The 23,259-nt window shown below is 27.8% G+C and overlaps 2 protein-coding genes across 4 annotated transcripts in view; one reads left to right on the top strand and one right to left on the bottom strand.

The window, feature by feature from the left end:
* LOC107447806 (bZIP_ATF6 domain-containing protein ATf6) overlaps positions 1 to 2,967 on the bottom strand; it is a 17,672-nt gene extending 14,705 nt beyond the window's left edge. For both annotated transcript variants that reach the window (XM_043050186.2, XM_043050187.2), the window contains exons 1-2: positions 2,751 to 2,967; positions 438 to 505 (exon numbers count right to left, since the gene is read on the bottom strand). In XM_043050186.2, the coding sequence (XP_042906120.1) occupies positions 438 to 505; positions 2,751 to 2,835 (153 nt within the window). In that variant the 5' untranslated portion in view covers positions 2,836 to 2,967. The remainder of the gene's footprint in view (positions 1 to 437; positions 506 to 2,750) is intronic.
* A 187-nt stretch (positions 2,968 to 3,154) lies between these two features.
* Positions 3,155 to 13,738, top strand: LOC107447807 (bifunctional peptidase and arginyl-hydroxylase JMJD5). Of its 2 annotated transcripts, none has more exons than XM_016062832.4 (9): positions 3,155 to 3,420; positions 3,594 to 3,763; positions 4,060 to 4,197; positions 5,151 to 5,323; positions 5,414 to 5,549; positions 6,898 to 6,939; positions 8,683 to 8,820; positions 10,085 to 10,177; positions 12,005 to 13,738. In XM_016062832.4, the coding sequence occupies exons 1-9, from the start codon at positions 3,243 to 3,245 to the stop codon at positions 12,164 to 12,166; spliced, it is 1,230 nt and encodes a 409-aa protein (XP_015918318.2). In that variant the 5' UTR covers positions 3,155 to 3,242; the 3' UTR covers positions 12,167 to 13,738. The 2 variants fall into 2 exon arrangements, with proteins under 2 accessions (XP_015918318.2, XP_015918319.2); XM_016062833.4 differs by having other exon boundaries at positions 3,197 to 3,420; positions 3,594 to 3,692.
* The last annotated feature ends 9,521 nt before the right edge of the window (positions 13,739 to 23,259 follow it).

Genomic DNA, 23,259 nt, shown 5'->3' with positions numbered 1-23,259 from the left:
CTGAGTTCGTGCCACTGCGCGGTGGTACGTAAATACTTGTTTCACCCCAATAAATATACGTTTATTAATTTATGTTTTATTAAGAAACTGATATTGAGTCAATTATAAAAAAAATTCACAAATTTTACATACTTAATTAGGTATGTGTGATTTGCGTATTGAGAACTGTTTCTTTTTTCGACCCACAATTGACCCTTCCGATTCGGATCGACCTCCATTCGCCCCCCTGTCTCAGATCGACCCCTGCTTTTGTTAAATAGACCCTTGGGGGTCTATATAGACCATTTTGGCGACCTCTGCTTTAGATCAAGGAAATTTTAAAAAACCACCTTCAAAAATTAATACTTTTTTTTTGACCATACATAAATTTTGAGTAACTTTAGGAGTATTCATAATAGAGAAATAAAAATGAGCAACATAAAAGATATTAGCAATACCTGATAATGACGAGATATTTCATTTAAAACTTCTAAATCTTCATAAGACAACTGTACAGAATCATCAGCTAAAAAAAATTATAAAAACTATTAATTAATATTATCATTACACAATTTAAAATACATGCTTTCCTTTCAAAAGATGCTAACATAATAATAATAATAAAAAAAAAATAGCTGAATATTTCAAGTAAAGTGTAAAAGAATGAGTTCTCAGTATATCTGAAAAATCTTACTCTTTAGAACTATTTAATGCTATTAATTATTTGAATTTAATTTGCAATTCAATTTAATTAATAAAATGATCATGTTTTTTTCCCAAATTAAATTTTGAACATTAAAAATTTAAGGCAATATATTTTTCAATTCAAAAATATTGGAATGACAAAAAATACCACAAACTACAAATTGGCTGAATAGTTATGTGTATATATAAAATAGTAAAGGTGTTTCACTACTAATGATTCAATGATAAATAAAGGATGGAATACTTTTTTTTAACACTATGAAACTTTAATCATATCAATATGCTTATAATGCAGCATTAAATAAAATATATTCAGTTAATTTCAAATTTCCGCTCTTTTACATAGAAGCATTATATTTGAATCAATAAAACCATATTGTGTGGATAGAATAATGATTTGTTTGCTTATGCTCATTACATAAAAATTTTAAAAATAAACTGAAAACTAAAATTCAGAAATGGATCTCATTCTCATTTATGCTTTTGATTGTTGCAAACATAAATTTATGTTTGTTATTGTCAAAAGTATAATTAACAAGATTTAAAAAACAGTGAAAATTTTGACCTCAACTTGTTTTATAATTCAATTTTTTGAATAACTTTAAAAAATATGAATATGATGATGGTCTGCATTATTATTATTTATAAAAATTTTAGACATTATGATTTGACTTTAAATTTACTTATGGTAATTATTTTATGATTATATAGGAGAAGAGCAAAAATTCATAATTTTTAAAAATTTCATACCACATTTTTGCTTTTACAGTAACACTTCACATAAGCAATTAAACTCAAAATAAAAAAGATTTTTATGAGAAAATTTACTATTTTTCCTACGGTTTCATTTAAACTAAATGTATTTTTGTCAATAATTAAAACTTAAGTTATTTAAATTACTTTTTCATTTAAAAGAAAAAAGGACCAAACTAAGTTAGGTTGTATTTATTTATTTTTTTTACAATAAGAAAAAAAAACTGGTTTAAACAATGGTTTAAATCAAAAAATGTAAACCAGCAAACCCTGTTTGAAAGTTTATTTGCTTATAGAAATTCATTTAAATGTGTTATAACAGAAGTTTTGCAGGGAGGCTTCGCTTGGGTAAATATAGCTGGCACTTCAGTTTCACAACTGTAATTGTTCATAAAATTTATGATTAGCTTCAACGTTGAAAATGTTGTCAGGGGTCTGTTTAGAAGAAATTTGCGTCCGTTAACGGACCCTTCACAAAATAATTTATTTTTTAATCCGACCCTTCACAAATTTGTTTATCTTCATTATTGTTTTGTTAATCGAATGAACCCTTCCCAGGGGGAAAAAAAAAAAAGAAAGACAGATGTAAACGAACTAAGTTTTGAAGTAATGGAAGAGGCAGGCGCCTCTTCCATTATTTGTTCGAAATGAATATTCTGTGTTTGCTAAATACAAAACATTTGTATGTTGCATCTGTAATTTAGTAGCAGCAATTGCTGTTTATTTTTGAAAATTTAATTTTTTTAAGTATAATTTTACAACGTTGAGCATAATCTTGTATCTATTTACAATTTAAAAACTCCTTGAAATTTTTTTTTGCAATAACAGAACCCTATTTGCACAGATTCACAAAAGCGGACGCTGGTTGAAAGAATGTGACTTAACGTTTTTTTATATTCACAAATTACGCTTAATTTTTTCACAATTTTACAAAAACGGACCTTTCACAAAATATCTGGACAGACCCCTGATTGTCAAATGTAAACATATAAAATACTTTAAGCTTTTTTCTTTAATTAATTTTTTAATAAAGAGATATGTAATAAGGATTTATCACTGACTATCGAATATTTCTTTTCAAACTAAACGGGTTCACACAAAACCATAGAAAATAGATTAATAAAAAGCAACTATTATTTAAATGTTTTGCTAAGAAGGTAAAATAATAACTAAAAAGAAAATTACAGCTCAATTTAAAATAAAGTAGAATAATATTCCTCGATAGAACTATTTAAGAATAAAAACGAAATTCTGTACTATATGAAGATATAAAATGAAAGTAAAAAAGCATCACTCTTCGGCCGGTCACTTACCGCAAAGAAAATCCTCATCTGTAAGCATATTGTCATCTATAAATTGTTTATCGATAGAATTTAGAGTCATCATTTTTAAGGCCATGAATAAATAAAATCATCTACAACATTTGGTTAAATGCAGTTTAACTCCCAATTTTTTCATTCATACAAACAAAAACATTAGATTTCTGCTGCCACGATTGCCTTGAGGCTATTTTCTATTCAAGTATTGCCAAACTTAAAACTTAATACGATTTTTAACATTAAGCTCATTCTTAGGGCATATCTGAAATTTTACGCTTTCATTCTACTTCACATAATAATTTAAATAATTTAATAACCAACTTAAAGTACAAAAATAAATTTTTCTATGCGAACGATGTAATGAACACTATCTAAGTTACAAGCGTAATATTTTCTTTAACACAGTTTGTTGCCCTAGTGATTGGACGTAAACAAATTTTGGTTTTGTTTCCTAATTTTTTTCTGTCGTTACTGGTAAAATATTTTATGATGGATTATATCCAAAATAAATTCCGTATTGAACTATTTGATCTTGAGCTAAGAGAAATATTATCATCTTGTAAATACATAAATTTACCATTTAATTTGCCGTTAGTCGGACTCGAATTAAATCATCTCTTAACACAGTGCGGAAAGACATTTTTTGTTGAAAGTTGTAATGAAGGTATTAAAGTTCGATCTTATAGTTTTCTAAAGACTTATTACTCTTTCCACATTGATTCTCGCTAAGTCAAAGATTAATTATATTTCGATTTCATCATACTTATAAATCAAGTTGCCATTAAACAGGAATGTATTTGATTATTCAAGGTTATAATGTTCTCTATTTTCTTACAGATTCACTCCATTCAACTATTTTAAATGCAAAAATAATTCTGGACTTTGCTTGGGAAAAAATAAATACTGGACACTGGAAAGATGTTGATAAAATTTGGCGTGAGTTGTACTCTCTTGCAGTAGTTTTTAAAGTCTTGTCACATTTGGTTTTGAAGAATACCGACAAATTAGTACGAATTTTCTGTTAAATCTATAAAGATTTGGGGACATTTACGTGTCATGATCTGTGTCGTTATATACAATCTCCAAGGCTGCAAATAAATTTTAAACTTGCAAATTAAAAAAAAAAAAAAAATTAAAGGTTTCCTTTGAGTTGGTTTGCTTCTGTAATTTTTTTAAAGTTTCTTACGAGCCGCTGTATGAAAGTTGCCAAAACTTGGCGATTATTCTGCCGCAGATCATGATACGGAAATCTCATATATTCAGATGTAGTACATATCAACTTTATAAGACATTTTTTTTACAGGACATAATTAAACAGTGTGATAATGGTCTCTTGCTTGGTGCTCCGATTATGGGGAATTTACTGAGCAGATTAGCATTCAAACTTTCTGAATTGCTTCTTTTGGAAGGCAATGATAGGAAAAATTGCTATGAAGTTAAGGTAAAAAAGTTTAATGACATTTTTAAATATTTAAGGTTTACTGTCTGATATGAAACCTAGATTGTTCTTTAAATCTATATTATATGCGCAGTTTAAGACAGTGGTTCCCAAATGATTTAGTTGTAAGAACCATCTGTTATGTAAAATAAATAAATAAATAACTTAAAGGGATGCAATCTATTATATATAGAAATAAAAAAATATAATGACAAATAGATAGATACCCATTGTATATATTTGACAAATATATATACACACAAATATATATAATGTGTTATTATGTTAGTAATTAGTAAAAGATAGTGTGCAGAATATTAAAAAAAATATATTAGTTAACCACTTTTAAAAATTTATCTCTATAGCTGACCATTATTTATAATTGCCTAACTTCATTTAATTATTGATAGTGACTGGTTAATGTGACAAATTATCACAAAATGTATCCTTTTAACTGGTTACTATTTATTATAAGCAGATTTAATATTTTGATCATAATATATACGCCTTGGGAGTACTATTTATATTTTATAGCAATTTACACTATCCATTTGCAATTTTCAATTAGAAAGGGAAAAAAATGGCATACTTTTTTTCTATTTCAGTTGAGTATAAGCTTTTACAATCAATAAGTTCAACAATGAACTACATTAGTATGGTAGTTTTGATTGAAAGAAACACTTGTACTTAGGCTTAGATACTTATTTCTATCTATAGTTATTCTTTAGTTCATTGTTATTGATATTCGCAAATATACATCTTGTACATTTTAAATTTTAATTAAATATTTTACATGTGCCTAAGTATTAAATATTTTCTTTGAAAAAGAAAAAAAAGATGTTGATTTTTTATCAAAGGAAATATAGCTTCTATTAAATATGTATAATCTCTTAATTAAGCCGTCATATAGCATATAAGTTTAGGTCGCATTAATTGAAAATTCTTTTTTTTTTCAGCCAAAGAAACAAAAAGTTCTAAATGAGGCAGATGTTGTTTTAAGCCACAAAGTTCTAGAAAGAAGTAACTTCACTAAAAAGGAGTTTATTGATGATTTTATGAACAATTCCAAACCAGTAATCATTACTGATGGAATTTCTAATTGGCCAGCTATGACTTCTAGATCTTGGAGGTAAATCAAGGAATAACCTATTTTGTTGAAACTACTTTTTTTATACATATATTTTAATGTCAATGGTAAAACTTATGACTTTGCATTTAGCATAGATTATATGTTAGAAAAAACATCCTTCAGAACGGTGCCTATAGAACTTGGTTCAAAATATACTGATGAAAATTGGACTCAAAAGTTGATGACAGTTAAAGAATTTGTGGAACATTATATTTGGAATCAATCAGTAAGTTTAAGTTCATTTTAGGCATTAATGTATTTGAATTTTTAAATTATTAATTAGTATAAATAAGAAAAAGATTGGGATTCTTATGACTTTAAAAAGATATATTTATTTATTTAAATTATTTTAAATAAAAAATTCATCTTCTAGCAAAAGTATAAAAAAACTTTTAACTACTAAAAATTCTTTTCATTTAATTTTTATTTTATTTAGCAATATTGTTTACACAGCTATTCTTTCCAAATATTTTAACTTATGTTAATAACTGTTTCGGTAATTCATCTGTTTTATTGTTAATTCATCCATTTTAGCATTATTGTTTGATCTAAATCAAATTATCTAGTGTTATTAATGCTGAGATTATTTACTGTCATTCGCATAAATCTTTTGTGGTGCTATTCATATTATTGCTTTTCTGTTTCTTTCTTCGTTATTATATTGGGACTAACTACTAATGAATACATTATTTTACTTGTTTAACAAATTTAGTTTGTTTTCTTCATAATAAGTAATTTTGGAATTGACACAAAATTCCTTTAATATTTATTTTTATTATTTCCTTATAATTTTATAGTGAAGTTTTTTTTTCCAATAATGATATTATTTGAGAAATAATATTTATTTTATTTAGTAAAGAATATAATTATTTAAAAATATTTTTGGTACGTAAATTTTTTGTTTAAAAAATATGCTATAAATTATATAATAAGAGATAACAAACAAATCTTGCTGAAAAGTAAATATCATTCGTATTTTGATTTTATTTATACTGATAATAAAATAATACATAATAAATAAATCACACATAAGTAGTCTTCTATACTGTGCTCTTTTGTTTTGGAAAACTTTTAATTATAATATTTATTTATTTACCAATTCTATCTTCAATCTCTTTATGTATGTCAATAACTTATTCAACTTTTTTTCATATTAGTACCATACAATTTTTAAGATTGATTTACTATTCAATTTAACTCCTTAATTAAAATATTAGAATACATGTTTTTTTAAATATTATTTCTTGTTTTAAAATTAACTTTTAAAAAAGTAATTTTTTAGGCTTTCGATTCTTTACATTGGAATCATAGTTTTTATATTCATTCTTAATTTAAGTAGGAAAACTTCTAAATAGTAAATTGAATAGCTTTAACTTATTTATAATCTTGTTTCTTCTGAAACAAGCATGTTTTTAATTTTGAGAAAGAACATAAATTTATGACTAAACACTTTTTATATGTGCCATTCTTAACTTTAATTTTTTTGTATTCTATATTTTTAGCCAAAAAATTAATTATCTAATGAAAAAAGGTTATTTTATGTTAGTTTTAATTATTTTGTTCTTTTTAAATAGAAAGAAATTGGTTATCTTGCTCAACACAATTTTTTCACACAAGTAAGTTGTGCAGATTTTTTTTCCATCTGAAACATGCATTTGTAAAATATTTTGTATTTGTTATCTTATTCTGAATAATTTTGCTATTCAAGATTTCTTCCTTTTTTGTTGTGATAATTATTTTGTTTAAAGCATAGAAGTGAATCTCTTGAATTTTAACAGGTAATGTTAAGAGTAAATTCATTTTTATGTGTTAACACTAGAAAGACGGATGGGATCAATTGACCCCCTCTAGTTTTTTGTTGCCCTGTAATGTAAAAAATACTTACTGAAAAAGTTGAGAAGTGATGACTTTTCATAAATCAATCCAATTTAAATGCTTATTTAATCATTCTTGTGTTAGCCTTATAGAAACGTATAAAACCTATTATACATAGAATGACGAGAGGGATCAGATTGTTCCCTTAGGTATTTTGGCATGTATTCCATAATCCCAGGTTGTTTTATGTATAAGGTACCTTTTACTCAAAATCTTATACTTTGAAAACCTTACTTTTGAAACCTTTTACACAAAACCTTATGCTTGATACCTTATACTTTAATATATATAAGATACCCCATTGTTAAACAAATGTTTAACATTACACGACAGACTCTCTACAGTCGTAAACACCTTAATCACCAGATATAACCAATGATGTACAATAAACTTTAAAAAATTGTGTCAAATAGAGCGTTTGTCAATTGTGCCAATGCAACTATACCAGCATAATATAAACTTGCTATAGCTGAGAGAAAAGCTGAACTTCTACAATATACCTATTCCTGTCATGCAGAAGGAATACCATTTACAGTGAATAAACTGTATTAAAAGAAAACTTTCCTTCTTCAGTCAGGAATGGCAGCAGTTTGAGCAGTCTCAAAAACTTTCTTTCAGGAGTGTGGCATTGTGATTGAGTATTCTCTAGCAGGAATAAACTTATAGATAACTTCACATAAATTAAGTAATAAACTTAATTTAAAAAAAATATATTATTTTTACTGTCAACATTTATCAGTCTACCTATTAAATCAATCAGTCAAAAATCTTTTTATATTAGTTAATTATTTTTAGGTATATAATTCTTTTAAAAAATATCTATAAATAAATTTTTTTAGTAGTTTTAGTTAGTTTTTAGTTAAGTTTTAATTTATCTAGTTTTATAGATCGAGTATTTTTTTTTCGTAACTGAGAATTTAAGTTTTTTAAACATTGTATTTACACAAAATTTCAACCAATAGCTAAATAACTGAGAGAAGTATCCATTTTAATTAATTAAGCGAATGAATTGATTGGATTTTATCATATTATGTATCATGTTTGGTGCTTTGCAAAATAAAAAATTAATAAATAAAACTGCAAACATTTTACCTTATTAACTACTTGTTTTGGTTATTGTTTATAGCCAGTTATACATACTATAACTAATTTGTCACATTAAGATTAACCTATGCATATCTTTTTTAATAAAGACAAAGTCATTAGCATAAATGTCTAATGGATAGCATACAAAAATTAAAAGTTTACCTTATGACTGTTCCTTATTTTTTTTCTATTTTCCTTTTTTATTCTCTAATAAGATTTTTTTTATTGACTTTATCTTGATTGAATGATTTTTAAATAAATTATTATTCATTGATATAAATGTGAGTCTAATGAGTTATAATTGTACATATAATTAAGAAATTTTTATTTATTGTTACTTGAATAATTATAAGTAGTAATTAGAGTATGATGAAGCATTTGATTATATAATATTGCAGATTCCTGAGTTAAAGGAAGATATTGACACTCCTTATTATATAGATGACAAAGCTTTCGTTGATATAAGTATCTGGTTTGGACCTTCTGGGACTATATCACCCCTTCATTATGATCCAAAGCATAATTTGTTAGCTCAGGTTGCTATTTTATTTTATTTAATACTTACTTCTGAAACATAATACACATTCACTATATTTTCATATTTTAATGTTCAGTTTTGTTTCCATTATCAGAATATTTTCTTATTATATGATCGCAAAATACATTTTAAGTATTTAACAAAAAAACATTTAAATTATGCTTCATACCTAATCAAACAATTTTAAATTCTTCTTGTGTACAGTTTTGTTTTCATTGTGAGAATACATTTTAGTTACATAACCACAAAATGCAACTATAAGGTTCTTTAAAAACTTTCAAATTAAGTTGTCTAAATATTTAAATAATGCATTACTAAAAGATTAGAATGTACAGTATTGTTTTCGTTATAAGAATAAATTCAAATTGTGCATCGATAAAATCGATTTATAGATTCATTAAAACCTTTTAAATTGGGCCATCTAATAATAGAATTATACTTTACAGAATTTAGCCAGTGATGTGAAATCTAAAACATTGCACAAAACTGGCCCACAAGTGTAGACACATTTGCATCTAAAACGTATGAAATTTCTGGTGGAAAATGATTGGGAGTCAATTAATAGGGCAGTCTGTAGTGACTGTGTTTTACAAATATTATTAGAATGCATATAAATCAAAGCAGGATGCTATTAATATTTAAGTGAAAGAAAAAAATATTCTATAATAATGACCACCATTTGTAAGGGCCAATAAGAGCAAGAGAAGGATTAAACTCGTATTAGAACAGTTTATTTGAGAAAGAAACTTGAAGGTAGTTCATTAACAAAACACTTCCACTTTCAACATTCAGCATTCTACTTTCAACGGACAAATAAACCAGTTTTTAATTATTTTAATCCTTCCTCTGTCTTTCCCAATCTCAATAATGATTGATTAGAATTTGGAATTGTTTTGTATTTTCTTTTTTTTAAATATTAACTTGAAACCTCTAATGTGTATAGTTTTTTTACATTATTTTTTTTTAAGCACTCTAACCATATTGCATTAAGTGTAAGGACTGTATACACTATCTGAATAGATTTCTAAAATTAGTTTTATGTATTTATGTATGATTATTCAATATTTGAATATGTGCATTTTTTCACTAAAGTACTTTTAAAAAAGAATATAAAAGCTTGAAACTTTTAAGATCTATTTTATCATTAAAGGCTATTGGAAATATCATGGATATTAAGTGGTAGTAGGTTTCTTGTGAATTCTATACATTATCATAATAATTTGTTTTGTTCTATACCTTTTTTCAATTTCTTTTTATTTCAGGTTCTAGGTACAAAATATATCAGGCTTTATTCCAAAGAACAATCACCATATGTTTATGCCCGTGAAGACCCTTTGTTTTATAACACAAGTCAGGTACATAAATGCATTTTCTGTCATTTTGATTTTTCTTTAGAATTGGAATAGATAATATTGCTGATAAAGTTGTGACTTTACAAGCATTGCAATTGAGGGAAAAATGCATTTAAACTTCCTCACAACTCATTACTTTTTCGGCGAATAACATGTAAAGAGCTGTTTCTTGATAGAAAGCCATACCAGCTTTCAGTTTAGAAAACGGGCAAACTAGCAGAATAACTAACTAGCAGACAAACGGGCTTTAGAATATTTATAAATACAATTACATGTGATGATACAAAGCATACTCATGCATCTTTGATGAAATGTATGCTAAAAATATGTAATTTATATCAGACTTTCATTACTTGAATTAGTGTTGCTGGTTAACATTATATTGGTGGTTGACCCAAAAATAACATGCAATTTGTAAAATCAAGGGAAAATGGAAGGAGATAGTAATGCAGGGCTTTCTGAGTTCTACTTAAAAAGAACTAGGTAATTTATTCTAACTGACATTCTTAACTAGGAATCGCCGTATAATACGGACATTTAATTCGAACCCTTATCCCCTCTTCTAAATTCTTGTATTTCCTTTTTTTTATTCTTGTTTCGTTTTATATGTGTTTTGTCCTTTTCAATAAATATTTAGAGTTAGTTAATTTCAGACCTTTCATTATTTATGTGAATTGGTAAAAATACAAATGAACCAAGACTTCCCCTACACTAGGTAATTTATTCTAACTAAGTTTCAAAATTAGTATAATGAAGTTAGCAGATAACATTCTTAACTAGAAGAAACTGTAAAAGCGATGTTTTTGTTGAATGATATACTATTCTAACTAACATAATTGAATGAGCGTTTGTTAATATTGTTCTCAGATTGCACCATGTTGTTGCTGAAAATATTGGAAAAGGATAGGGCATATTTTGTGCTTTGTAGACTAAAGCAAAAGAAAAGAAACAAGAGTAGAATAAAACATTGTAATTTCTGTACTTCTTTTTTGTGTGTTATTCACATTGTTTTTCGGTCATTATTTATAGTTTTTATCAGTCATTAGCAAGTGGAACTTTGCAACTAATTTTAAAACTTGGTGAGAATGAGCAGAAAGTAGCAAATTCAATATTTCTCACTTATATTTTTCTTTCATTGATTTTTCATATCATGGGTAATTTTTTGGAAACTAGTATCTTTAATCAGAAAAATTTTACAAGATCCTTGTATTCATCTTTTATAATCAGTTACTACTCTTTTTTTTTGGTAAAAGTATAGTATTTTATTTAAAAAAAAACTCGTCATTTACTTTAACTATTAATATTTCTTTTTATTTTAAACAGCGTGTATTTTTGTTTTCCTGTTGAAAATATTATGTTTGATATGAATTGACGGTTTAATGTTTGGTATTCTAAATGTTACTTATTATTAATATTGGATTTAAGGCCGAAATAGCCTGGTTGGTAGGGCACTGGGCCCTTGTCCTAGAGTTCCTGGGTTCGACCCCCAACGGCCGAAGACTCCCTGTGTAGTAAATGGTGACTGATGCACGTTAAATCTGTCAAGTCGCAAAGTCCTCCATGTTCCCATAACAAATCAATACCTCTGGAGGTACTGATCTTGGAGTTTCCTTGTCTTCTGGATTGGTTCAAAATTACAAGGCTACGGAGTTGAACATTAGTAGTAGTCGTAAACCCAAAATTGGGTCGTCTGTTCAATGAGGGATAAAGTAAAAAAATAAAATAAATACTATTGGATTTAAGTATTATTTTATGAAAAAGTGCATTGATAAATCTTTAGATTTTATGATATTAATTTACCTTCATTAATGATAAAATAATTTTGTGCAGGTTGATGTTGAAAATCCTGATTTAGAGGAATTCCCATTATTCAGTAAAGCAAAGTATTCAGAATGTGTTTTGAAACCTGGAAATTTGTTGTATATTCCTCCTGGATGTTGGCATTATGTACGGTCTCTTAGTACTAGCATCTCAATAAGCTTCTGGTGGTGAAAAATAAAATAATCTGTACAGCTGTATTTATTTATTTATTTCTGTGAGATATGATTATATGCTTCTGATTAATTTAGAGTAAATTTTAACTGCTATTATGCCGTGCAATGGAAAAACCAACATAAGTTATGAAAATTTCAAAGTTGAGATTTTTATATATTTGTCACTTTTGTTATAAATGCATATTGCAACAAAAAAAGATAGTTTTTTTTATCACTTTTTAAAAATTTTATTTTATTGTTGATAGCATTACCAAGAGAAACTAAATAGTTGTCAAGCCGCTCTTATCAAAAGCTATCATGAAGTACTTACATTATTTTTGCAGTTGCATGGCAGCAATAACATTTAAAGTGTATTTGTCGGTTATTCAAATAAAGATTAACGTCAATATCGGCAAAAATTAAATAATTTTTTTGATGATATCTATAAGTTTCAAGAAGGTGTAAAATCTCTATTACCACAGAGTATAGAATACAAGACACTTATTACCAGAACATCTTTTGCCCCAATGCCAGTCGTGTGTATTAATATAATTAATTAAGCATCACTAGCAATAACAGTAATTTCATGTTTATTTAAAGTCTCCGTCAGAAAAAATAAGTATCTTTTTATTCTTGTATTTTCCTCAAAAATAATATTTACTTACTTTCATTTATTTATTTGTCTGTAATATTTTTTTCTAGAATGTATTTTAGAAATTCAAAAATTTGCATGTGGGACTCAAACAAGAAATTTTTATCATTTTGCAAAATCATGACAAAACTATTTTAATCAATTATCTTGGGTTGTCTTTCTTGTAGTTTAGAAAAATTAAAAAAAATCTTTGATTACTAATATAAAATACACTAAAGTACTGAATTTATTGGGTATTATGTTCCAATATTGTATTTTTAAATACAACGTACCAATGTTGGAAAAATCATTGGCAAAAATTGCAAGTTTTATAAATTTTAAGTTTTCAAAACTATATTCATAAATACATGAAAACTACTTTAAAAATTGGTTTAAATTAATTTTATTCTTTTATAATAATAACATGGTAAAAGTTACAAAAAATGGTTCACAATTTTTAAATCCAAATTTTTTTTTAAAAAAAAATGCATTATGTCAATAGAATAGTGTCTTCAAAAAAATTAATAAATAATAATTTGAAATCCATTATCATGTAGGGATTGTTTTGTAAGAAAAAAAATTTTTTTTAAAAAGATATTTTATGAAATTTTGGTATTAATGTAATTTTTTCTTGTAATATCCCAAGTGTATTTTTATTATTATGAAAATATAGCGTTTGAAATAAAAATATAACATTTTCACTATTTTCCCTGTGTTATATATTGTGAAGTTTATTTATGTGACATTAAAATAGTTTTAATTTTAGTGAGTTTATATTTTATCTACACTCTGTTTTTATATTTAGAATAGTCTTTATATTAGAAACATTTTTAATTTTGTAAAAGTTTATTCTACATTTTATTTTTTATAAAAAAAATATCTCAATAGCCCATTGTGCAACTGTAGTATAATGTAAATAAAGTACCTGCCTACCAGAAATAAAATATTATATGTGTGTTTTTTTTTCTTTTCATTTCTGTCAATTCAAAAGTGTTCATTGGTTTTATTTGATGCACTTAAAGAAGCTTTAAACTATATAAATGTGATTTTTAATTTACTTTTATTAAGGTGCATGCAGCTATGACCACAGTGTTGTATATTATATCTCTCTTTAGATAAGTTTCTTTTTTTTCCCCAAATAATTTAACCACTTAAAAATTGCATAGGTTGATGCATTTTAATTGCATATGCTGAATAGTATGTTGTTTCTCTTCAACTTTTTTACAATCCATTCTTTTTATGGGATAGAGATATATTAATATGGGATGAGATTACTAACTATGGGATAGAGCTCGTCCAACTAAAGTTAGGTTCTGATCTGAATAATGATATTAATTTGAATCAAGATTTTAATAATGTTCTTAATCACTTGTTTTAAATTAATTGAGTTGCTGTTTTTTTAAACCAGATTTAAACCACAATAAATCGATGGTTTCTTTGATTTAGAATTGCTTTTATTACAAATATGTGTCACAAAATAAAATTGAACGCTTTCATAAAACTGTACAGTTTTTAATGCATTTTATTTTAAGAACATCACTAGCTGAACGCAAGCATATCAAGATATATCAAGCTTGTGTTTGATTTAATTTTTATTTAGAAATTATTACAGAAAATAATTAATAAACAATTAATTTGTGAATACCATAAGCCTTCTCTGAAAAACCTCTTTTTTTTCTTTTGACACATGTATAAACTAGAGGGGTTATTTCGGGAAGATTTCCCTCTTAAATTATATTGTATATATAAAAAAAATCATTACAAGTGGCAAGCTCTCTGGAGTTTTATTCGCAATTTTTTTTTAAAAAAAAACTTTTTTTTCACATATTCCATATAATATTTTCTATGTATTTCTCTAAACATCCTCTAAAAATAAAAATATTTAGCCACATATTTTTGGGGGAAAAAACGGGTTGGGGGTAGAGATCAAGAAGTATTCGTATAGTGAATCTTCCTAACTTCCTCCAGAGAACTTGGTTGACATCTTCTAGACGGAAAATTATTATTTTAACCGCTCACTTTCTTTTGAGGGAATGAAGAGATGGAACGTTATAACTCATGAACTATTGTAACAAAGATGGGAAATTTGAGGGGTTCTTTCCAAATTGTAAAAAAGAATTTTAAAAAAAGATTAAAAGTAAGTATTTTTTTCCCCAGGGTAACCACAGAACATGGAAATCGAGAAGAATACGTAAATTTTATGAGTTTGGAATATCTGGGAATTTAATTAAAATGCCCAAAAAGTCAGGGCAAAACATTTATTTTAAGTTTGTATTTCAGAGAAATATACTGAAAATCTAGAGTGAAAGTTTGGAAGGACCTCACTTCCGTATCCGTTTATAGTTAAAACTGTGGCTAAATATTTTGGTTCGAGGGTGTTTTAAGAAGGAAATGACAGACTGCAAGCTAGAATATGTCGGTAGTTATTTAAAATATTGCGGGGGGGGGGAATATTTTTAATGATAGCGTTTACTACTTTAAAGGGGGAATCCCCCAAATCTTTTCTATAACTGCTCATGTTTTAAAACTTTTCATATCTCTGGTCCTTCATACATTTAACGGTGAAATTAAAAAAAATTTTTTATTCGTAATCAAATTAGTTACTTAAATTATAGAAAAGTTATAAACTTAGGAGAAAGAGGGCGTGTGTCAAGTAGGCGATGGGGAAACGGGAGTCGGATTCAGGAGATCAAACGTAAGAAATCGGGAGAAATAGTGTCGGTGCTACAAAAAAAAAAATTTTTTTTTCGCTGTGCAATGTAATTAAAAACTGTACACACATGACATTTTTTGTTTGTTTGTCTATAGTCAAATTTATTTTAAAAACAAAGACGTAAGAAGAAGGAAAAATATATCTTCATTTACGCCACTACCTCAGAGGAAGCGAAATTAATGAAATGTCAATAAGAAAATGAAATGACTAGAAAATTTCCATAGTGGCAGAAGATCATCAAATTAACCAGGGTGCGTAGCGTTTTTAAAAAGTGCTTAACGGTGCTTATTTTTGATTTACGTTTTTTAAAAGCCCTTATATATGCTTTTTTTATTCAGGGTTTGTAAAAAGTGCTTAATTCGATTGTCGTTCTAAATTACAAAAAATGCATGATTTTCAAAATTTTCTTTGCAATATTTATCAAAAAGTAGTTATTTTACTATGATTATGTAAAATTTTTGAAAATGTTTTTGAATTTTATTGATTTTATGCTTATAAATTGAGAACTTTAAACGATAGAAAAAAACCATTTTTATTACTGCACAGATCCTAATTATGATTCTTTTTTGGAAAGTGATTAAAAATATTTTTAGAGTGCTTAAAAAGTACTTAAAAGGTGCTTATTTTTTGTTGAAAAATCTGGCTACGCACCCTGTCAACCCGCGAAGGTTTTTATCTGAGTGAATGAGGATTAGTTTCAATCTAAAAGTTTCCACTAAGCTCAAGTTTATCACATTGCTTAATCTAAGAATTTCCTTGTTTTTCTGATGCGTTTTTAGGTTGAATTTAAAATTACAAGGTGTTACGGAGTTTAAATAGCCATAAAACCGATATCAATCGACCGTTGATGAAATGAAATCAGTATCTCGAAAAATCCTAACAGCTAATTTTTAAATACAAATAATAATTTTAAAAAAATGTGGCTAGTATAATTTTAATACTAAAGAACGCTCAAAAAGTAACAAAAAATAAGCTTATAACAAAGGTTTAAATAAAAAGCTTTGAAATATTTAAATAAATATAACTTTTGGATCAACCATTAAAATAATTTAGCCTTCGTGGTGGAATTTCAGATGGAATTAACCCGTATTTGCATTACGTGGTGTGGAAAAGCACGAAAACCTTCCACTTTAGCCCGATGGCTAGGTAACTTTAACCTATGCTTCATCTACCCCTGTACCCGTTGTGAGCTGGAAGCAGAATTTAATCGATCAGCCATCGCTGAGATTCGAACCCGGGTCATCTCGTCTCTTCTTCAACATGTTCTATTTTAGTTAATAAAGGTAGATATTCTAATCAATAAATGTATTAAACGGTGATTAGGTTCAATCACGAATAACGCTTTTTTTTATTTCCAAATAATATTAAAAGGTTTATCTCTTCAAATATTGAGTATGTTACGTAGTGGTAATAGTGATATAAAATTATTACCTGCGCAACACTATAAAAATCTTTTTCCCCAAATATCTTATAACTTTAGAAGGATGAATAATTTCGCAATGATTTGTTTGTAAAATTCTAACTTTAGAAAAGTTCAAATAAGTAAAATTTTAATCTTATGAAATGAGATCTGAAAGTAGAAAGTCACGCAAAATTATAACTTCAGATTTAAAGCGAATAATTTATTCGCTCGAAATCGACAATTTTTTGAATGAACTTATGTTCCAAAGGAAATGTAACTTTTTTTTTGTTGTTGTTTAACAAAAATAAGCATACAAAAAGTTGAATTAGATTCTTGCGTTTTTTTGACCATCGGTACATTTACAAAAACCTTTGTTAATTACATTTCAGCAACTTTTCACATTATCAATAACGTCAAACAATGTGACTTTTCTAGTTTAAACTAGAGTTTTTCCAAAAGGCAGACGATATTCAAAAATAACTTCTTTGCATTTCTATTCATAAAGTTATTTGTAAGAAAAACTTCAATTCGATAAAGAAGAATAACCAATGTTTTATCAAATTTCCTTTCATGAAGAAAGAAAAAAACTTTTCTGAAGGGTGTAGTTTTTTGGTTGATAATTCTGAACAGAGAAAACTGACTCTTCATGTGTTCTAAAGAGAAAACTAAATATTGAAATGCCATTATATTTCTACAAATAATAAAGTTTGTTATTCTTCAAGGTAATAAAAGCATCCCTATTTTGCGTGAGCTATATAATATCCAAATCTCATGAGATCTTTCTTTCTTTACATATTAAAAACTGATTTTATCTCTTATAATTACGTAAAAAGTATATTATCATTATAAAATGTACTTGCATTTTGCTAATTCATTAAGTATTCATTAGCGTTCACAAAGTATTCGTAAGTGTATAATAAATAGAAGGTTCTCCTTTTTAAGCATTCAAATTATTTCAGTAACTGTTATTAGAAAACGGTATAAATTGAAGTTAGAAAAATTAGCATAATTTATACGTTTGGACAATAACTTAAATTTGACTTCTACTGTAATTATTTATTGGTAAGTAACTTACAACTTTATTATTTTTGGAGCAGGAGTATAATTTAAAAAAAAAATTAAAACTATGCGTGAACTGGTGCGATTAAGTCACAATATTAAAAAAAATGTCAGATTAATGTTTTTATGAATATTAAATATACACGATATTTCTAAATTCATATTTTTGTAATCTTCATCAAAAAAGAAATCGAAAATTAATTAGAAGTTGAAGACAGTAATTTAAGCCAAAAAGAATTAAAAGCTCATTTTAAATTTGTCGATTCTCTAGAGTGGAAACTGCGATGAAAAATATAAAATTCCAGTTAGATTGCCAGTTGAAACTCGAGAATGTTTGTACTAATTAAGTTTAATTTCTTCTCTGTTTCTTTTGACAGGCTTGACAGATTTCTCTTTAGTAATTCATTAGATTTTAGTGATTCCCTAAGTTTTTGATATTGTCTTTTTTTTTTCTAGCTTAAATATTAGTTTGCGAGCCCCGATATGTATTTTTACTTCCTTTCTGGCAAATATTCTAGATATGTGATTTGGTAATAAACCCATAACGGACCAATGCTGCCGTATAATCATCATGATACTTTTTCTTACTGGGTGTAATGCCACGTATAACGGCGGCAAAAAAAAAAAANAAAAAAAAAAAAAAAAAAAAAAAAAAAAAAAAAAAAAAAAAAAAACATTTTATTATTTTTATCACTCTTGTTGTACTCATATTTACAATTAAATTATAATTAATTATATACTTTTAACTGATATAGTAATTAATTATACTTGATTAAAAAAATGAACTTGAAATATTTTCAGACCGTTAAGGGTAACTGAACATTACAATACTGATTTTGTTATCAATATAGATTGTATCACGATATTAAAAGTGAAAAAAAAAATTTCATGTCCTTAAATTCAAAAGTTATTTTAATTTATTTGAATGAAAACAAATTGAAAGTTTTTTTAATACTATACGAAACTATTTCAAAACATAAATTTTAGCTTAGAATGAAAATGATTTTTTAAGTATACATTATTTTTTAATAACTAATGTCCCAGTCAAAACTCAAGAAAAAATACACACGTTTGAAGTTAAAAAATTACTATTTATTTGATAAAAAACAAATATGTTATAAAACTTTTGTGAATCATGATAGATGAAAGCGAGAACACATAAAACATAACCAGTTTGATTGACCGATGTAACTTAAATTGTGTCCAATAAACGCCACCCTTCACTACTCAATTTCATTACTTCTCTGATGTTTTTTTTTTTTAAATATTCTCTTCCATCCACCTTGATAATAATTCGTTAGATTTTGACAATAATTTTTCAGCATTAAAAAATGAGATAGAAATCCCTAATATGATATTTTTTTTTAGAGAAAATCATTTTTGATAAATATTCTAAAAGTTTAGATTAGAGGTGGCTTTTTCTAACAAGTGTTCATATGCTGCAGTTGATTTCCATCATGAAAGTTAAGAATTTCGCCAAGAAGCAGATGATGCAAACTATGTTGACGTCCATCCCTCAAATCGTTAAAGTTCGAGGTTTTCATAAATGGATGAAGACACTGGTTTTGCTGATCTGCTTATTTGGATGTTCATACCAAGTCTGGACTTTCATGCAGGTATATTGGACTTATCCAATCATAGTAGATGTCTTCATTTCAAATCCTAAAGTTATTTCATCACCAGCTTTTACACTCTGCGAATACAACGGGTAAGTTTCTTTTTCCCAATAATACGTATCTCTTCTAAGAATCCAAGTTAGAATATCTAGAATACTTCATTCCTAAGAATCTACAGAATTAGAAACTATTTTAAGTATTGTTAGGAATAACATATTTTTTTAAATGTAAAGTATTCACACAACAGCCCTCTGTGAGCCAAGAGGTCATGGAGGTTAAGGCTTCACAATTTCGAAACCAATGATTGTTAGGCTGGTTGGTAGTAATAATGGGGTAAGCATTTAAAGGCGATTTTCATCACACGCATCACCGATCGCCACCTCACCAACCAAGCTTCTTTTTTCCTCGACGGCAATTGGAGTTGCAGCAAATGGGTTAGTTACCCGTCGCGCACAGAAAACCTTTACTTCCCAGGATAGCAGGTACCCATTAATCCAACGTTGAGTGAGCCTTAAGCTCCCACTGAAGATAGAATTTCAATCTTTCACTATAATAGTTAAGTGCCTTTAACCATTGAACCATTGCGCCTCACCATAACATATTCTTTTAATGCTATATAATTCGGAAGCAAAACTTGGGAATGGTTTTCCAATGAAAGGTTTATAAGTACTTTGTTTACGGCGAACTAGAACTGCACAATGAGTTATTGGCGACGGTCTGGGAAACGTCCCTGAGAATGATCCGAAGACGTGCCATCGCTATTTTGATCCTCTGCAGATTGGATGGCTTCCGTGCTTTGGTAGCCCGACGATATCTGCGTGTGAAGTCAAGCACTTTAAGGTAGAACTGTTTGACATGGACAGATACATACCGCGCACCCTAGGTTCTTACGCAAGTTGATCAAAGTGGTCACCCACCCGCTTACTGACCGCAGCCAGAGATTCTTGACTTCGATGTTCTACTGGGAACCGTGTCCCTACTATCAGTCCACCGCGGGACTTTCCTGTGAAAGAGATTAAGTTTTAAGCAGTATTCTGTCAAACCAATGTTATAACTTTTAAGCTCTAAAACAGTGGTCTGCTGAGGTGTTTGAATAGTCTGTATCAAAATCTTGATTAGAAGGTTTTATTATTTCGGGTCTTGCTATGAGACGCCTTTAGATGCCCCTGAAAAAAAAGGGTTGAAAAAAACAACCAATTTCATTAAAAAAAAGCACAACAAATCCGTATTTTAAATTTATAATTATGTAATGTAAATGTGAATTATCCTCTAGTAACATTTCAAGATAAGCTAATATTATTTTTTTCGAAGAAAATAATCTTACTTTTTTTTTCCTCAAAAGCAAAGAACATAAAAATTTTAAATTGTTATTATCTAAAAATTTCTTTAGTAAATTTATCATACTTAAAAGTCATGCAATTCTTTTCCTCATGAAATATTTTGCTTGAGTCAAATATTTAATAGCTAAAAAAATTTTTTTCATGATAAAAATTGTAATAAATTTAAAGATTTAATCCACCATTGGATGCCTTCTTTGGATATATGCCTGGTGCCGTAGTCTTCTTAACTCCGTTCTGTGCACGCTACTGCACTAAAATAAAACCTTCTCTTAATTTTTTTTTTTTTTAACAAACAAACAAATATAACTTTATTGAGAACAAAAACACATAAATACAAAGAATATATATTCGTCGTCAAGAGGAAAATCCTGTCCAGGCGACAAAGAAAAGTAATACAATAAATTTAAAATAGAAATTTNAGTGGCTCGAGCCATTGCGCCTCACTATAACGTATTCCTTTAATGCTGTATAATTTGGAAGCAAAACGTGGGAATAGTTTTCCAATGAATGGTTTATAGGTACTTTTCTTATGGCGCACTAGAACTGCACAATGGGCTATTGGCGACGGTCTGGGAAACATCCCTGAGAATGATCCGAAGACATGCCATCGCAATTCTGATCCTCTGCAGATTGGATGGCTTCCGTGCTTTGGTAGCCCGACGATATCTGCGCACGATGTTGAGCACTTTAAGGTAGAACTGTTTGACGTGGACAGATACCGTGCACCCTCGGTCCCTACGCAAGCTGATCAAAGTGGTCACTCACCCGCTTACTGACCGCAGCCAGTGATTCTTCTTGACTTCGGTGTTCTACTGGGAACCGTGTCCTTACGATCAGTCCACTGCGGGACTTTCCTATGAAAGAGACAAAGTTTTAAGCAGTATTCTGTTAAACCAATGTTAAAACTTTCAAGCTTTAAAACAGTGATCTGCAGAGGCGTTTGAATAGTCTGAGTAAAACTCTTGATTAGAAGGTTTTATTATTTCGGGTCTTTCTATGAGACGCCTTCCTAGATGCCCCTGAAAAAAAGGGGCTGGGGAAAAAACAACCAATTTCATGAAAAAAGGTAAATTCGTATTTTAAATTTATAATTATACAATGTAAATGTGAATTATCCTGAAGAAACATTTAAAGATAAGCTAGCATTTTTTTTTTCGAAGAAAATTATCTTACTTTTTTTCCTTAAAAGCAAAGAACATTTAAATTTGAAATTACCTAAAAATTTCGTCATTAGAATTATCATACTTAAAAGTCAAACAATTCTTTTTTTTACGAAATATTTTATTTGAGCCAAATATTTACTTGTTAAAAAAAATTTTTTTCTTCGTAAAAATTGCAATAAATTTAAAGATTTAATCCCTCATTGGATGCCCTCTTTAGATATATGCCTGGTGCAATAAATTTAAAAAAGTAAAAAGTAATAAATTTAAGTAAAAATTGCAATAAATTGAAAGATTTAATCCCTCATTGAATGCCCTCTTTAGATATATGCCTGGTGCTGTAGTCTTCTTGACTTCGTTCTGTGCACGACACTGTACTAAAACCTTTTCTTAATTTATTCAGATACTAACTAATTTTTTTTATAATTCTTAAGGAAGGAAAGGGAAAACTTCTCCACACGCTTCAGAGCCGGTTTTTATTTATATTCAGAACAAAGAAAATGCGTTTTAATGAGGAAATATTTACGTTTCGGCTTTAAAGCTCGGTTAACAATTAGCTACATCACAAAATGAAAATTTGGCTAGTTGTCCATTTTGTCGCTTTAGATTTTTGTTAAAAAGTTTTGCGCAATGAAAAGAGTCATAAGTACTTAGCTGTTAAATTATTTGAGTGCCCTTCTTAGCCAGCGTGTTTGCCTGTTCGTAGCAATAAATATCACAATGCCGTGGAATTTATTGGAGTGTTATTTGTTATCCTTATATCCTCAAACTCTTCTGAAGAACCCGACAATCTAGGACATTCTTAGAGATACGTTTTTCTTTATAAGAAACAGCTTTTGTTAACCTTCTACCATCTGATTTTAAAGGTCATTGATTATTTTAGTTGAATAATTGGATAATTTGAATCAATTTGATTTTTATCATTTTGAATATTTCTAAAAATTTGATTTTTTCATGTTCTATTAACCCTTAAGATTTGTCATCCAGTTTGCTCTAGTGCATTCCACAATGACTACCTTTAATACATATTTTTAGAATTCTTTTTAATAATAAAATTTTAAAAAAAAATGGGGAAAAAGAAAAGGTGAAGTTGCAGATTAGCATAAGTGAAGCAAAGCAGAATAGCTGTAGCAATCAAACGAATTACTACTGAGGAAGGTGGAACCAAAAAACATAAAATCCTTAGTTTGA

The sequence above is a fragment of the Parasteatoda tepidariorum genome, chromosome 4, assembly GCF_043381705.1.
Source record: "Parasteatoda tepidariorum isolate YZ-2023 chromosome 4, CAS_Ptep_4.0, whole genome shotgun sequence".
Classification (NCBI taxonomy): domain Eukaryota; kingdom Metazoa; phylum Arthropoda; class Arachnida; order Araneae; family Theridiidae; genus Parasteatoda; species Parasteatoda tepidariorum.
This window is presented reverse-complemented; position numbering and strand designations above follow the sequence as displayed.

What these genes read in the sequence shown, in the direction of transcription:
- LOC107447807 (XM_016062832.4), top strand. Translation starts at nt 3,243, where the DNA reads ATGATGGATTATATCCAAAATAAATTCCGTATTGAACTATTTGATCTT. An exon ending in TGTTGAAAGTTGTAATGAAG is followed by an intron (nt 3,421 to 3,593) that starts GTATTAAAGTTC and finishes ATTTTCTTACAG; the next exon opens with ATTCACTCCATTCAACTATT. An exon ending in AGCATAATTTGTTAGCTCAG is followed by an intron (nt 8,821 to 10,084) that starts GTTGCTATTTTA and finishes TTTTTATTTCAG; the next exon opens with GTTCTAGGTACAAAATATAT.